General features: G+C 47.6%; 2 protein-coding genes across 2 annotated transcripts; one reads left to right on the top strand and one right to left on the bottom strand.

The window, feature by feature from the left end:
- Positions 1–7,467: 7,467 nt before the first annotated feature.
- LOC119360813 (protein YABBY 7-like) lies at positions 7,468–8,586 on the top strand. The gene is made up of 6 exons (XM_037626303.1): positions 7,468–7,557; positions 7,630–7,761; positions 7,886–8,006; positions 8,085–8,133; positions 8,228–8,303; positions 8,414–8,586. The coding sequence occupies exons 1-6, from the start codon at positions 7,468–7,470 to the stop codon at positions 8,450–8,452; spliced, it is 507 nt and encodes a 168-aa protein (XP_037482200.1). The 3' UTR covers positions 8,453–8,586.
- Positions 8,587–8,693: 107 nt separating this feature from the next.
- LOC119363249 (pre-mRNA-splicing factor 18-like) lies at positions 8,694–12,055 on the bottom strand. The gene is made up of 2 exons (XM_037628562.1): positions 10,997–12,055; positions 8,694–9,283 (listed from the first exon to the last, which is right to left on the bottom strand). The coding sequence occupies exons 1-2, from the start codon at positions 11,879–11,881 to the stop codon at positions 8,876–8,878; spliced, it is 1,293 nt and encodes a 430-aa protein (XP_037484459.1). The 5' UTR covers positions 11,882–12,055; the 3' UTR covers positions 8,694–8,875.
- Positions 12,056–16,061: the final 4,006 nt, after the last annotated feature.

Raw genomic sequence — 16,061 nt, 5'->3', positions numbered from 1 at the left:
CACCTTGGGACTGATGAGGACAGGACACTCACCTGGATGACCAATGGCAAGTTGCTTTCCGTCAAGTGGAAAGCGTTTATGCAGTTGATTGGGGTGCAAGATCTTGGACTTGAGTCTCCTGTTGGCTTTCGCCCTCACGCCCGCGCCCATTGCACCCACAAGCAAGCTCTCTGGCCCTACTGCACTCTGAAGGTCAACCAGGAGACAAATAAGGAAACCTATGAGCTGCCTGCCTTTCTGGATATCCTTCACCGCATCTTCAGAGAGACTCTTTTTCCTCGCATTGGGAATCTGGACCAGGTTCACTCTTATCTTGTGGACATGCTTCTTTTCTGCCAGCGTGAGAAGGAAAATCCCACCGGAGAGTCTTTGGATATTTCTCATGTGATGTGGTCTGAGCTGTTGTCTGCTATCTCCGAGCGCAAGTGCCCGATCTATGGTCCCTTCATCATGCTGCTCATTGAGAAAGCCTGGGATCATATATATCCTAATGTGCCACTGGAGTGTGGAGAGTTGATCTCCCATGATGTCAAGCGTCTGAGGAAGAAGGATAACTGGGGCACTCAGGCCCCTAAGACTGGAGTCCCTTCGTCTGCTGCTGCCATGGAGACAGAGGAGGAGCCTGCAGCCGATGATGATGAGGATGATGACTACATGCCTTCTGAGGGAGAGCCCTCTTGGGCTAAGAAGCTCAAGTCTAAGACGAAGAAGCTGTTCTGCATGGAGGCTCACAGTTAGTACATGACTCATGTGGCTGAGAAGAAGACTCGAGGTCGTCACAAGGAGCTCATGCGCCAGTTGGGTGCTACTGTCCAGAGTGGATCTGAGGACCAGCTTACTGAGGAGGAGGAGTGGATTCAGCAGCACTGCCCGTGGACCGATTCTGAGGCCGAGCACTTCCAGACTGACGACGGTGGTGCCGATGATTCCGTTGGGCTCTGATGCGTGTGTCCCTCATTTGCTCTCACCTGGAGCGGTAGCAACACTCCCTCTCCTTTTTGGTGTCTCGATGCCAAAGGGGGAGAGAGTTTAGGGATTTGCGAGTGTGTCTTTCGTCTCTTATTCGTGTCGTGTTCGTGTTTTCCTCGCATTTGCTTTGGTTGGTTTGTCTGTGAGACCTAAGTTCGAGTGAGACTTAAGTTCGAGTCATATGGTGTAAGACATATGCTACCTTCATTTCCAGTATCATTATCTATGTCTATCTAGCTTATGAGTTGCGTGCTTATCTTGTTATATCATCTATGCTACTCTCATACACCATGCTTAGATTATTGGTCTCTAAAATGTAGGGGGAGCTTTGATCCTAGTATGTGTGCGGTGCAGTCCAAAGCACTTATCTAAATAGCACACATCTAGGGGGAGCCCATCTACATGTTAGGACCGTGGGGTTTGTATGCTTACCATATATCGTGTTTATGCAAATCCCGTATTGTCATCAATCCACCAAAAAGGGGGAGATTGTAAGGGCATATTTATTCCCCAGTGGTTTTGGTGATTGATGACAATGCTTTTGCGGACTAATCGTGTGCGTTAAGTTCTTTCAGAGGATCATCCATTGGCACGAGACGATTTCCTTCCCTCGGTGTTTTATTCAAGACGGTGTAGCTCCTGCGTTTCGTTGTTGGTGGACTAGTTTCGTAGGAGTCACCGTACTATTAAGAGGGGATCCGCTTTGGTAAGACTTGGGTGGAATCAACACGTACATATCCCTATCACACCCGTCGTCTTCCCTTCGCATCTTTGGAGCTGCACTTCTCTTCCGTAACCTGCTTCGCCCTGTGCTAGCGGTAGTACCGCGATCTACAGCGGTAGTACCGCTCCACCGAGCGGTAGTACCGCTCCCAGCGGTAGTACCGCTCCGTAGAGCGGTAGTACCGCTCGCGGGTTTCGGCCGTAGTACCGCAGTAGTACCGCGCCTACTACCGCCTCGATTCGAGACGGTGTTTTCTCGTGTCGGGTTTTGTGGCACTACAAGCGGTAGTAGAAGCGGTAGTACCGCTCCGAGCGGTAGTACCGCTCCTACTCCCGCGGTAGTACTGCTCTGGGGCCAGTGGCCTGGCTTCCCCTTCCGCGCGGTAGTACCGCTGGGCAGGGAGCGGTAGTACTGCTCTCAGCGGTAGTACTGCCCTGCCCCAGCGGTAGTACCGCTCTCTGCGGGGCTGCTCAGTGGGGTAACGGTTGGATGTGTTCCCCCACTATATAAAGGGGTCTTCTTCCTCCTAGTTGACCCACCTCTTTCCCCCAAAGCTCCATTGTTGCTCAAAGCTCCATTTTCGCCCGATCTCTCTCCCTAGCCAATCAAACTTGTTGATTTGCTCGAGATTGGTTGAGAAGGCTCAGATCTACACTTCCACCAAGAGAAATTTGATTCCCCCCACTTATCCCTTGTGGATCTTGTTACTCTTGGGTGTTGAGCACCCTAGACGGTTGAGGTCACCTCGAAGCCATACTCCATTGTGGTGAAGCTTCGTGGTGTTGTTGTTGTTGTTGGGAGCCTCCAATTGTTGTGGAGATAGCCCCAACCTTGCTTGTAAAGGTTCGGTCGCCGCCTTCAAGGGCACCAATAGTGGAATCACGGCATCTCGCATTGTGTGAGGGCGTGAGGAGAATACGGTGGCCCTAGTGGCTTCTTGGGGAGCATTGTGCCTCCACACCGCTCTAACGGAGACGTACTTCCCCTTAAAAGGAAGGAACTCCGGTAACACATCCTCGTCTCCACCGGCTCCACTCTTGGTTATTTTGTGCCTTTACTCTTGCAAGCTTACTTGTTGTTACATCCCTTGCTTGCTTGTGTACTAGTTGTTATTGCATCATATAGGTTGCTCACCTAGTTGCACATCTAGACAACCTATTTTGTTGCAAAGTTTAATTTGGTAAAGAAAAGATTAAAAATTGTTAGTTTCCTATTCACCCCCCCTCTAGTCAACCATATCGATCCTTTCACACATGAATACAAACTAATGACAAAGTTGGAAAAAATCACACTAAGAGCATCTACAACCAGACCCCCCGGGATCCCTTTGAACATCCGGGTGGACAGCCTGGGCACCGCTCTCATCCAAAAACGTCATCTAATAGGACCCCTCAAAACCAGCTGATATGTCTCGGCTGTCTGGCACCCCTCATATTCAGTCCATATGTGGAGCGGATATGGGCGACCCGGACAAGCCAGGGCGCATTTGCCACATTGGACCGGCCCATCTCGAGCCTACAAAATCTGTCCTTGTTGCCATCTCGGACCAAACCTTAGCCACGTATCTCACTCCGCTCTACTTTCAGTCTACTCAGCCTCTCTCCCTTCTCTCCCCGATCGTCTCATGCATGGCTAGCAGCAGATCTAAGTCCAATTAATCTGAATCCATCGACTGGGAGTTCGTCGCCTGCTCAGATGAGGAGGAGAGAGCCCTCTTGGTCGCACCCCGCCGCTCCATGGAGGATGCTCGAGCATCGTGGATCGACCCTTCACTGCCAATCCGGTTGGGATCCAGCGGTGGCGGTGCGTCTAGTGGAACCTCGCGTCGGATGTCCACTCTGTCATCGCAACCGACGGGTGCGACTAAGTGGGTCCCCGACAGAAGGTTCTAGCACCCCAACTCAACATATCCTCGATGTTGGGTCCTTGTCCTGGCGACATCGGCCTTGGTATCTAAGGCCAATGGCAAAAATGCTCAAGGCCACATATCCCCCAAATGCGAAAGGTGCGAACGCGCATGCGTGGTCGAGGCACAGTGTGCCCGCCGTGACAGGGAGAAGGCGCATCGTGCCACAAAGCCACAACGTGACGCGGAAAATAAGGCCGGGGAGGATTCCCATGCCCTGGTCCTAGCGAAGCAGCAAGTCGGGTCCGTCCATACCCTAGCAACCTCCCCCCGAAAGAGGATGAGATGCTTGGTGCCGCTTTTGACACATCCAGCTCCAGCGTCAAGCATATCAACATTGACCTGTATTGCGTTTTGGACCTCTACTTCTGTGACAACGAGGGCAAGTGAAGCCATAGTTGACGAACTTCCCCTATCTATATAGTCTTTAATCATGAAGAAACAATAGAACATGCCATCATTTTGGTAGTCTCATGGTATGTATGAACTCCCCGATGCAATGTCTGGACTATGTATGAGCTATTCCTATGTGCTAGAAATAAAAGTTCGTGTGTTGATCTATGTTGCATGCTTGTGTATGGTTTTGGGGGTTTGGATATGGAGGGGGCTGCGGAAACGGACAAATGAGGGGTGAGCGGCTCCTGTCCACAGACATATAGAGGGTCAGATTTGCCCCTTCTGGTTGTAGATGCTCTTACATGCTCCAAAAGTGCATTAAGTTTTGTTTCAAACAAAATATTCAGTGAATTCCCACAAAATACAAATCCTCAAGGGTTGCATTTCATTTTATATCATGAATCAGGTCTTACGCACCACTTCTGTATTCTATCATTTTCAAAAAAAAAGTCTTCAGAGTTTCAAAACAAGGTAACCTAAGATGTTATTGTTGCTTCTCTACAAAATTTGGATTGCCCTGGAAGATCAATCAAAGCTCTGAACTAGAGAGCTTGCTCTCTTTATAGTCTCTATTTCAGTATGTCTCAACCCCGAAAATCCGAGCTCCCCAAAACCCTAGATCTCTAACTTGAGCACGAGAACAATAGAAGTGCTCTTTGCATGGTTTGGAGTCGAACCCGGTTGTGGAATTCCAGTACTCCAGACTAAATCCAAAGTGGCTAGGTACATCAGAGAGTGAAGGTAACTGTTGGATTTGGGGGACTTATATAAGCCACCTCTTCTTCCCAACAACACATGGCCATTTGTATATGAGCTCTAACCGTTGTTGTTAACTTTGAGAGCTTGAATACTCCTCCCAAACCACCCAAGTTTTAATCTTCATGTGGGGAAAGAAAGAGGAGACCTATATCCATGATTCTACCTAGCTAAATCGCCACCCCCTATCAATGCTTCATCGATTTTGTTAATCTTGGAATTGCGGGGACTACTAGATGATTGGAGTCGCTCAAAAGCTTCATGGTGTGCAAGATCACTGGAAAAGTTTGTGGAGGTTAGATGCCACCTCAAAACCTACATCTTTGTAGTTGATCCTAAGCTTTGGTTGTCAAGGCTCAAGGAGATGAAGGCGAGACACTCGATGTCATCGGGAAACTTAGTGCCCACACCTCTCCGGCAGAGATTAAAGTTCCCTCAAGGACTTAATTAGGATACATCACCGCATCCCCATGCATGCGCTTATTTTGTCTCAAGCCTCTTGGTGTGTTACTAGCTTGCTTATCTTATTGCGAATGTTGTGTTTCATTTCATGTATGTTCATTCAGTTAGTTGGATTTGAGAAATCAGAATTCTACAATCCTTAAACTAACTAAGAAAGTTAAAAATGTAGTCCCCTATTCACTCCCTTCTACTCGACATATTTCATCTTTCACTTACACATTTACTATTGTTCTTTACTTTATGTGGAACAACGAGTGGTGTGAGGTGGTGGATCTCTTGAGAGGTGATGACGGGTTTGACAAGTACAATACGCCTCGCCGTTGTGAAATTCTTTCCATTGTAGGTAACTAACTTGGCCGCTATTTTCCCCTCTAGAGGCTGAAAGTCGGCCTTTTGAGATGCCACACCAAGAGTGGAAGGTCGAGGTATTTCATAGGAAAGGAGGTGTGCATGGCCGGCAAATTCTGGAGAATACCATCCAAGTTGAGGTGATCACAACGGATGGGGAAAACTAAGCTCTTATGGAAGTTGCTAGACAATCCCGTCACCTCCGTGAAGCAATGCAAGATATGGGTAAGGTTGGTCAAGAAACCGCCACATCGTTCGTGTAAAGTGAGATCCTAAAAATAAGGCCGTGGCCCTGGTTTTAAGGAAATTATTTTTTTAGAGGAAAAAAGGCCCTGGTTTTTGAAGAAGTTCGTGCCACGTTGCCTTGCCCAAGACTCCGACCATGTTTGATGGGAGCGCCGGGTACTTAAGCAGAAATATTTCACTTATGCAACGTGACCATAACAAAACTCAACCAACTTGAGGTTTCTCTCTTTCTCTCTTGAATTTGTTTGCATTGCTTACCACATGTGTCAGTGATAAAAGTTGCTCCCGCGAACCAAATTGTGGTTTCTCGGTTACGTAGTGGAAACCAAATTGAAACAAAGTAACTGAGAAACAAACCAAGTGGTTTCTCGGTTACGTAGTGTTGGAATCCGCGATTGAAAACATGCCCCAGAATGGAGGAATCCTGAATCCCTCACAGTTGAAGATGCGGAAGCTGTTCGGTATATTTACTTTTGTCTCTCGGTCTCCTTCTGCGACAAATGTCACTGTATTCATTCAAGCACTAGCAGGCGATGCCATTTTGCCAGACTTGAAAGAGCAAAATGTGCAGGTATGGTGTCCTGTCTTAAAGCTTGTCTGCACGGAGCAGGGAGCACTCACTTTCACATGCTTGTGCAGGTTCGGACCGATCGATGGCTGGCGCTGCCTCCCAAAAAGAATTACCAGAAACTTTCTTGTAGCATCTCTTTAGAAGCAATGGCTTTGTGCTGTATTTGTGGCGTCTCCTTCGGCCTTGTATGACAGTATGAGAACTGGTGCACTTGGGTTGGCAGACTGGCTGCAACACTGCCAACATACCTGCCCAAGCAATTGTCGTAATTTTTTCGTGAAGTTCTTGTAAAAGAAAGAGAGACTTAATCCGATTCTTTCTTGGTCGACCAAGCTAGCACTGGATCGATAACCAAGACGTGGAATTGTGTACTTGAAAGCACCTTCTGTTGCAGAATGGCAACGCCAACGTTCTCAGGCGTTCATCAGCGTGCGCACTGGGGCTAGTAAACGAGCCATTCTGCCTTCTGCCATGCCACGGACAAGCAGGGGGTCCCCGGCGCAATAGACCGTCCCCGAAACGGAGGAATCTCCGCGGCAACAAGACGCTGAGACCACGTAGCCGAGGAGCCCCCTGCCGGGCAACCCGATTGTCACCGAGTGTATGCGAGGCATGCCATCTCTCTCTGCCATGATCGTTACTGCGCCATCACCCTGCATGGGCTTGGGATCACAGGATTGCCGACATGGGCCACCCGCCTTCTCGGAGCTCGTTTCCATTGTGTTGGCCTGATGAGATTGTTCCTAGACCCTCCCGTACGTACGCCCCTCACCCGGCCACGAGGTTGCCGTTTCGAAGCTCCTGCCGCTGTGCATGGTTTCATGGCGATCGGGAGCCATTTTCACTCTACCGATTGCAACGCCAACACTGCCGCGCACATGCATGCCCCCCCTACCCACCCCAAGAGGACGTGTGTGTGTGTGTGTGTGTGTGTGTGTGTGTGTGTGTGTGGAGATAAATGTTGGATTAGCCAACAGGTTGCTCCAGTGTTGCTCGTGTCGTGCCTATAAACTGCGGTCCCTTCCACGGCGCACCACCCGCACATACGCGCGCCCGCAGATCGCACGGCTCGTCGCCGCCGCCGCCGCCATGTCGTCGTCGGCGTCTCGCCTAGCTCTCGGCGGCCTCCCGGAGCGGCTCGGCTACGTGCAGTGCAAGTTCTGCACCACCATCTTGCTGGTACGTGCCCTGCCGCTTGGCTCTCGTCCCATCACGGTGTGCAGGAGCTCACTTAATTAGACGTACGTGCAGGTGAGCGTGCCGTGCAGCGGCCTTCTCAAGATGGTGGCCGTGCAGTGCGGCCGCTGCGCTGGCATCCTCTCCGTCAGTGTGGCTTCTCCCCCTCCACCGCCGCCGCCGCCGTCCGTCGAGCTGCCTCTGCAGGTCAGCACTTTTTTGCTTACCAAGTTGCTTTGCATGGGCATCGTATAGGAGTAGGGCATTGTACGCTACGCGATGGTTCTTTTCAGCTTCAACTGTATACCAAACTGCCTGCCTGGTGGAACAGGAGCTGGGCGTTGATCCGCCGCCGAGAGAATGGTCGGACGACAGCAGCGCCGGCGACGACGAAGATGACGGCGACTGGGAGGGAGAGGTCGCGGAGAAGAGTGCCACTGCCGTCAACAAACGTAGGCAAACTTACCCGTCTTTTCTTCTGCACCGGCAGACAGATCATGATGATCTATGTTAAGCATGTGCTTTTGCAGCGCCGGTGAGGAAGCAGCGGACGCCGTCGGCATACAACTGTTTCATCAAGTAAGAAAATGGGCATGCAGCCATACCATTTGCCAAACATTTTCCTGTGAGAGGCAATGGAAGCTTTTAACATACGTATTCACCATGTTCTCAGGGAAGAGATAAAGAGGATTAAAGCCATGGAGCCTGACATCACCCACAAAGAAGCATTCAGCACGGCTGCTAAAAACGTAGGCATTCATGTCTAAAAGACCACCTTTCGATCATTGTATCCATTTGCATTTTCATCCAAAGGTTCGTTCCTGTGATTTGGAAATTATAATTGGTTGTTGTCATGCAGTGGGCTCACTTACCCAGAATTCAGCACAAGGGAGACTGATGAAACAGCTGCCGGCTTCACATGCAAACTGCAGGAGGGTGGAGCACAATTAGTTTCCATTCAAGTGAAGCAGAGTGGTTTGCCTCTGTTACCCAAGTAGCCAAGCCTGATCTATTCTGTGAGAACATAACTAGAGATAACCCACCTGATTGACCAAGTATGGTTTGCCAACACCTCCGTTGAACGGTGCAGGATGTTATATGCATGCAATTATAATCTGATTTCGTGAAACCTCAGACAGTGAATTATATTGGTACAGATAATCATAGCTTCTTTAGCAATTTTTGACTAACATACACGATTCTTCTGTTGTTCGGCGTCAGTACAAAAATGGAAACATAACAGGAAATGTCGCATTTAGTTTAGATTACACAAAGACCCCCAAACTTTGTATTTGTGATCCGAGCTTGTGGGTTGAGGCGATCACTCTTTTGCTGCTGGCATCAGCCGGAGCCTGTCCTCAGAAGGACCTTTCGTCGGATCCTTCTCCTCCGACAGAAGGGCCTGCAAGTCACTCCCATTTGCCAGGCTGTTGAACTCCACTGATTTGGAGGGCAGGGCAGGATAACGCCGCTGGCAAAGGGTCATAAGCCTCTTGATCGACTGAAGGTACTTGCGAGTGGTCTCGTCGTTCATGATATGAGCCACACTATTCGTGTATATCTTCTCTCGTGCAGAACGCTCGTGGATACCAACCATAGTGACTCCAATAGGCCATGGCGCGTTGCCAATGGCCAGCTTGATGTATTGGTCCATTGCTTGCAAATAATCACGCTTCATGCAGCAGTCCACAATAAAGAGCAATGCTTTGCGGATGTCATCAGGAAGAACCTAAACACAAAAGCAATAATTGGCGTCAGATATGACAAGCAGTAGGCAGTCAGGAGATGGTCAACATACCATAGGCATGAAAAGTAAAACATAAAGTTCATAAACATTCTTCAGAATTGAGATGTGAGAATCACAATTCAGCATAAGCAGGTTCTTTTATGAGAAGTAAACCCAAAGGAGAAGCAAGAGATAGTTTAAGAGGAAGCTGAATCCATAAAAAGGACCATCAAAAGTCTCTTCCTCAAAAAGGTCCTTAACCCCTTGCAGAATATGCACAAAGTTCAACCATAGTACTACTTCTGTTTTTAGATTCAGAACTATATATGGGCCAGGTAGCTAGCTACATCACAATGAATCAGAAGCCAGAGTGTATGCCGGAACATGCACAGCACAGATTAAGAATGAGAACAAAGAACCAACATTTTAAAGGGGTTTGAAAAAAAGTTAACCGTTGGCTTCGAGTCAGGCCTTGAAATTTTGATTGATACTCCCTCCGTAAAGAAATATAAGAGCGTTTAGATTACTAAAGTAGTGATCCAAACGCTCTTATATTTGTTTACAGAGGGAGTAATAAACAATTGAGCCCCGGCTACAAGAGTTTCCACCGAAATTGTTTTCATCATTTTTACAAGCGCACCCTCCCTATAATAGGGATGAATTGATTATGTGTGTGTTTCCTGGTACAGCCGTACAGGTACTCTTTACACGCATAAGAGCTATATTAAACTTGAAACTAACACCGACACAAAATTACCAAGCATAGTCATGACTCATTACACTACTCAAATACATGAATTTTAATTTGCCTATCCAGCATACAATGAATAAATTAGTTAATAAGTATACTCTAAAAATGGGAGGATTTTCATAACTAGATATATTATGATTTATAGTGCAGAAGTAACAACAAAACAGTGTGATCCTTGGCAGACTGAAACATATATAAAGGAGCAGATGCAACAATGTTGTGCAAAATCAAGTTTAGAATCACACTAACTAGGAAGCAACATGTCTACCATGTGTCATGGATATATAAGAGATATTTCATAGAAAATTTACATCATTACAGCTTTATAAGCTGGCCTAAGGAACGGAATATATGTGATCCTCTGGCACTACCAGCACTGACTCTATAATAGAAGTTCATAAGCTTCGTTGAATCTCGAGCAAATGCCTTTACATGGTCATAAGAAACTATGTAAATACAGCCAGGTTGCAGCACAAACATTAGATGACTATTTATAACTATCGGCTATCATTACATTCAACAGATGACCATATGTAGGCCCCTTTTCCTTAATAAATTTATTTATGTTGCTCCGGTCACCATTATTTAGTCTGGGTATACATGCATAATTTATATGTAAAATATGTGTGACAATGAACATCTCTTTGATCAGTTTTCCTTTACAAAATACTCTACGACTTTTTGAGGCTGCAATGCAAGAACCAAGTAGGATTTGAGCAAAAGGTTGAAATGTATTGGATGTCAAGTTTTGTCATCTCCTATTTCTAATACAACTGTAAGTCCTACAATAGCACTCGTCACTTTACCCATGATTCTGAATTTTGCAGGTAACATCACGTCATCGCAAGCATCACTGTAAACCCTAATTCACCCCACTCTTGCACAATTACTTTAATTCGTAACTGAATGAAAATAACATCACACAATTTAAGCAACCAGCTGACAGAACACCAAAATATTCTCACCTTCTTCCTGCAGAACTCAAACAGGGGACTGAGATACCGCGCACACTGCTTGAACGTTGCAAACATTGACTTTCCCTTTGCCGAACGCTTCTCCAGCTCTGTCATATCATCCAGCTCCTGGTTCCACTCATTGAGCAACCTCTTGAAGAAGACTAAGATCTTGTCTTCATCACAAAGCTCCTCAAACTTGGTCTTCATTCGCTTTGAGTCCTTGTCTGCGTCAGCATCATCCCCACTCCTCCGGGCATCCCCATCCCCTTCATCCACATCATCTCCCAGGGCGCCGCCCTCGCCACCATCACCAGCACCTACACGCTTGCCTTTACCCTTGCCGTAGGCGTCTCGACCAGCCTTCTGCCGCATGCGGAGCTCAATCATGTCACGGAGGAAATCGTTGGTCTGCCCCTCTGTCATCTCAAGGTCGTCAATGTCGTCGATCGCCCCGGACTTGAGCACGAGCTTGAGGCGATCAAGGCGGTCGGCGTCGTCCTCCCCAAATAACGTGACCGGCTCGCGGAGCACCCGGAGTCGCCGCATGACCTCGTTCCGCGGGAGGACGAGCTCATCAATGCGGCGCTCCTCGGAGTGGAGCGTATCGTCCGGCGTGGCCTTCTTCCCCGCGAGGGCGGGAGGAACAGAGGCCGCGGCGGCGGAGGAGCTAGGGTTAGGGTTCCCGCCCCCGGCCTGGGCGGGGTCGGCGTTGGAGTTGGTAGGGTCGGAGGCGGAGGAGTTGGGGCTGAGCACAGAAGGAGCCTTGGCGGGGATCTGGCGGCGCTTCTGGAGCTGCTTGTCCTCCAGCTCCGACCGCCGGACAAAGTTCTTACCGCCGAAGTCGGCCGTCGCCGCCTTCCGCTTCTTCTCCAGCTCCTTCCTCAGGAGATCCATCTCGACGGCGATGCAGCGCAAGGCTCCTCGCCGCTTCCCGGTGACGGAGACGGAGATAGAGGGGGGGAGGCGGCGCCGGTGTGGATTTGTGACACGGGAATACTCCTGACACGGCGGCCACGACTCCTCTCAGCCTCCGGTACGCACCGGAGAGATTCTGCTTTTTTTTTTTTTAGAAATCGGTGAGATTATGTTTTTTCAGGGGAGAAGCCAGGTTTTCTATACTACTATTAAACAAGCAAACATATTCATCGCTAAGTATACCCAGCCTAACGTACACATAACAACACAGATTAATGACAGCCTCACGATCATGGCCACTTAATTTGATCTAACCGTCAAAATTATACTAACAATCAGCCCAAAGCGTGTTTAGCAATTTACCCGGCGGACGAAAACTCTGCCAGACCAACGTTCCACGCCCCGCCCACCCCAATACATCGCTTCCTTGATCCAAGGGGGGAAAATACAACCCAATCACAAACAGATACTACCTGATTTCAGGCGAGCGACGCGGTCAACACGGGGCGGCGGCGGGAGCTCGATGCAGGGGGCTTCAGCGGGGCTGGCATGGATCTGGTGGATGGGAGTCGTATCTGGTCGACGACGGGCGGCTCTGGCGAGTCGGAGGGACGGCGGCGGCGGCTGAGCTCCTCCATGGCCTGCTGCGGTTCCAGGGAGAGAGAGCTTCGAAGGTGAGGAGGAGATAGAGGAGAACAGAAGGAAGTGAAAGTTCGAAGGGCAGGGGCGTGCGTGGCAGCCTCGACGGTGAATCGCCTGTGGCGATGGTCTCTGGCGAGAGGCGGGGCACGGCGCCGACGTGGGCCTACGGGGCGGTGACGGTCTCCGCCTCACCGGCGAGAGGCGGGGCACGGCGCCGACGCGGGCCTACGGGGCGGCGACGTCTTGGAGCTGCGGGATATCCTCTTGCTCTGAGAAGGCTTCCGCGATGGACTGAGAAGTCAACAACCCCACAACGGCGTCCTCACCGCGTCCAATGGTCGTGCTCCACTCGCCCTCTCATCATCGGAGCCATCAGCGGAGAACAAAGGTCGCCGTCCCACGATTTAGATATTGGTTCAGTATTACTAGCTTAACATGTGCAGGAACAAGACGTCAATAAGAAATGGTGGCCTGCTCCACTGTCATAGGTGTGTCGATCTTGATCATCTCATTCGCTGCCGTCATATTAGGATGTGCTTATCGTCTCACACGCACGAGGCTTTGCAGCTGGAGAGTATCAAAAGAGCAGACACACGTACTAGGAAGTGTTGGTATAGTGGAAGACCCAATAGGATTAGTCACTGATCTTATTGAAGGAGAAGACCCAACAGGTGTGTCGGTTTTTGGATTCTCTTATTTGTGTTATTTCTATTTTCTTGGACTTTCATTCTTTTTTTCCTTATGTATGCATGGATCTAGCAGGAGACAAATGGTGAGCGATCCTCTGTCAATTCATCGCTTGTCCCTTGTTTGGTGGATTAGTATTTTTCTGTCAATGGTGAGCGATCCTCTGTCAACCTCATTTCTTTTTCTGTCTACTCATTTCTTTTTCTGTCAACCTCAATAAAATTTTGTGCTAAGATTATAACGTGCAGATAGATATACCTTTGTGCAGCACGGGCAGAGCTGGGTTACAGTGATGTACTTTTTGTTCTTGGAAGTCATATGATCTAACTTGAGTGATCCTAAAGAAGCAAGCAACTAGAACAATTTTCACTCTGTAGTGTTTGTTTAGTTTGGGCCATAGTTCATGTCAGTCAAGTTTAGTTGATCTCTTTTGTCTGATGCACCATTGCAATGACTTTTACTTTAGTGTTATGGACCATAGGTCACTTCAGATAAATTATTTATTCTCTTGCCTCCTGTAATGTATTAGAAACTATATTACAGTTTAGTTCAGTCAAGTTTCAGATTTGCAGCCACAGTAAACTTCAGTGAATTTTTCTTCAGTCAAGTTTCATTGATTTGAAGCCACAGTTCACTTCAGTCAAGTTTCAAGATTGTGTTGCACCTTAAATTTTAAAATTGTTACTTCTGTGTAAGTTTGCTATGGCAGGGGTCAGGGGAGTTCTTTGGCGGTGTAACTTCTGATGGAAAATTCCATCGATAGAGAAAGTTACAAATTGCACGATTTGCTGATCATGTACATTTTGATAATTTTCTTTGATCGTGTTTCTTGTTGATGTACAAACAAAAAAACACAGGTACAGAAGATATCTTCTACAAAATGTTTTCTTCGTAATGAAATGGGGGAGCAAATGTTTCTCAATATATTCATTTGTACTATGCCTGAAATGTTATTTTCCCCGTGTTATTCTTCAGGTCCAAAGCCGCTGCTCATATGGGACAAGGAGGGCGAGTCAATCATTCCTTAGGACTCTTTAAAGTTCAATCTCTTCCATTCCTATGTTTTAGATATTTCTTCTTTGGAAACCTAAAGTATTATGCTTCTGATTATAGCAAACGAAGATCTGCAAGATGCCATTTACCTTACTCATATTTCTGATGTTGGTGTGACTTAGACATTAAATATGGTTTGGGAGCAAAGGTATCACTGCCTATTGACTATGTTGGAGATTACATGTGCTCTAGGCTGTAATTTGGTTTTGTTTCTGAAAAGTACATTTTATGGTGATTAACTATTATTTGCATACAATTTTGTCTGGTTGCCACATAATTATTGACTCATTATGGTACTTGCACGCGGAGATTTCTGTCCTATAGCTATTATATGATTTTTTAATTGGTTAATTTTTCGCTTGATTAGGAAATCTCCCTTTTCGCTTGCAAATAAATCTGTTAACAGACTAGACATGCATTACACCTTCTATGATTTAGCTACATTGGGAAGTGCATTAGCATATTACGAATTACCGATATAATTAGTTTTTGTCTTTATACAAAAAAAGCTAAACTATAGCACTCATTTGCATTATAGTTGCTTTGTAATATTCTTTTAATCAATTGGAATAACTGAACAATGTATGTGAATTCTCACATTTGGTTGTAATATTAGTCGATACGTGCGTTACACGTGCAAGCTTACTAGTATTCATCAAAAGCCACTATGTGGGATACAAGTTCGATCATGCATTGGCCCAACCAAATGTGGCGTTCCGTATCGAGAGATAAAGAATTGTGCGATTTTGCGTTGACAGAGTAGCCTCAAAAGAAAAGAAGATGATCTGAGGTTAATCTCGGCTACCACTGACTCATGCTTTCCTCGGCTACCTTCGGCTATATTCTGAACTGTTTGTTTGGAGTCCGAGGCAATCATCAAGTTGTAAACGTTCAAATTTTCTGCCAACGCCAATGCTTCCCGGCAAGCAATCATCTCCATAATGGTTGGGTCTTCAACTCCAGCATTCACCAGAGCGGAGCTGCCAAGGTAGTGGCCCTGCTGGTCCCGACAAACTGCAGCCGCTGAGCCTCCTCGTCCACTTCTAATTCCAGCATCAACGTGGATTTTAACAAAGCCCATAGGTGGAGCTCTCGGCCTCCTTACCACATGCCATACAGGTCCCTGTAGTGTGTGTGGCTCAGCTCCGTGAATCACCTCCAGCTTCGCAATGAAGTTCTGCACAAAGGATTGAGTAGCTTGTGGAGCTTGAAAAATACCTTCATGGATCGCTTTGCGCCGTGAACAGATTGCCCATAATGTAACCGTCGGTAACACAGATTGTTCATTTGACAGCATATCCATCATGGTGAATAGCCATTGCTTAGCATTTGGTTCCGTAGTGGACACCAATTTTTGCGCAAGTTCATCATCCACGAGAGCCCAGGTACACATCGCCACTGTGCAATTTATCAATGAGTGTCTCCACGGGTCCGGTGATCCGCATAGGCCACACCACAGGTTATCTGACATATGTCTGTGAGCCGAACGTCTTCCATGGGAAGCGAGTGCTTAGATAACCTCCACAGGAACATTCTCACTTTGGCAGGTACCTTTGTTTTTCATAAAGTTTTCCAGGCACTTTCATCTGCAGCCGTACTTGATGACCCTACAGCACCCTCGAGCCAGGCTTCGCATTTGTTTCTCGTGGCCACCAACATCCTATACGCCGATTTAACGGTGAGATACCGCTTCTCTGAAAGTTCCAGCTCCAAAAATCTGGGATGTTTTCTGGTGTTCAGGGGGATGGATAATATGGTGCGAACATCCATTGACATG

This window comes from Triticum dicoccoides, chromosome 2B (assembly GCF_002162155.2).
Source record: "Triticum dicoccoides isolate Atlit2015 ecotype Zavitan chromosome 2B, WEW_v2.0, whole genome shotgun sequence".
Taxonomy (NCBI): domain Eukaryota; kingdom Viridiplantae; phylum Streptophyta; class Magnoliopsida; order Poales; family Poaceae; genus Triticum; species Triticum dicoccoides.
This window is presented reverse-complemented; position numbering and strand designations above follow the sequence as displayed.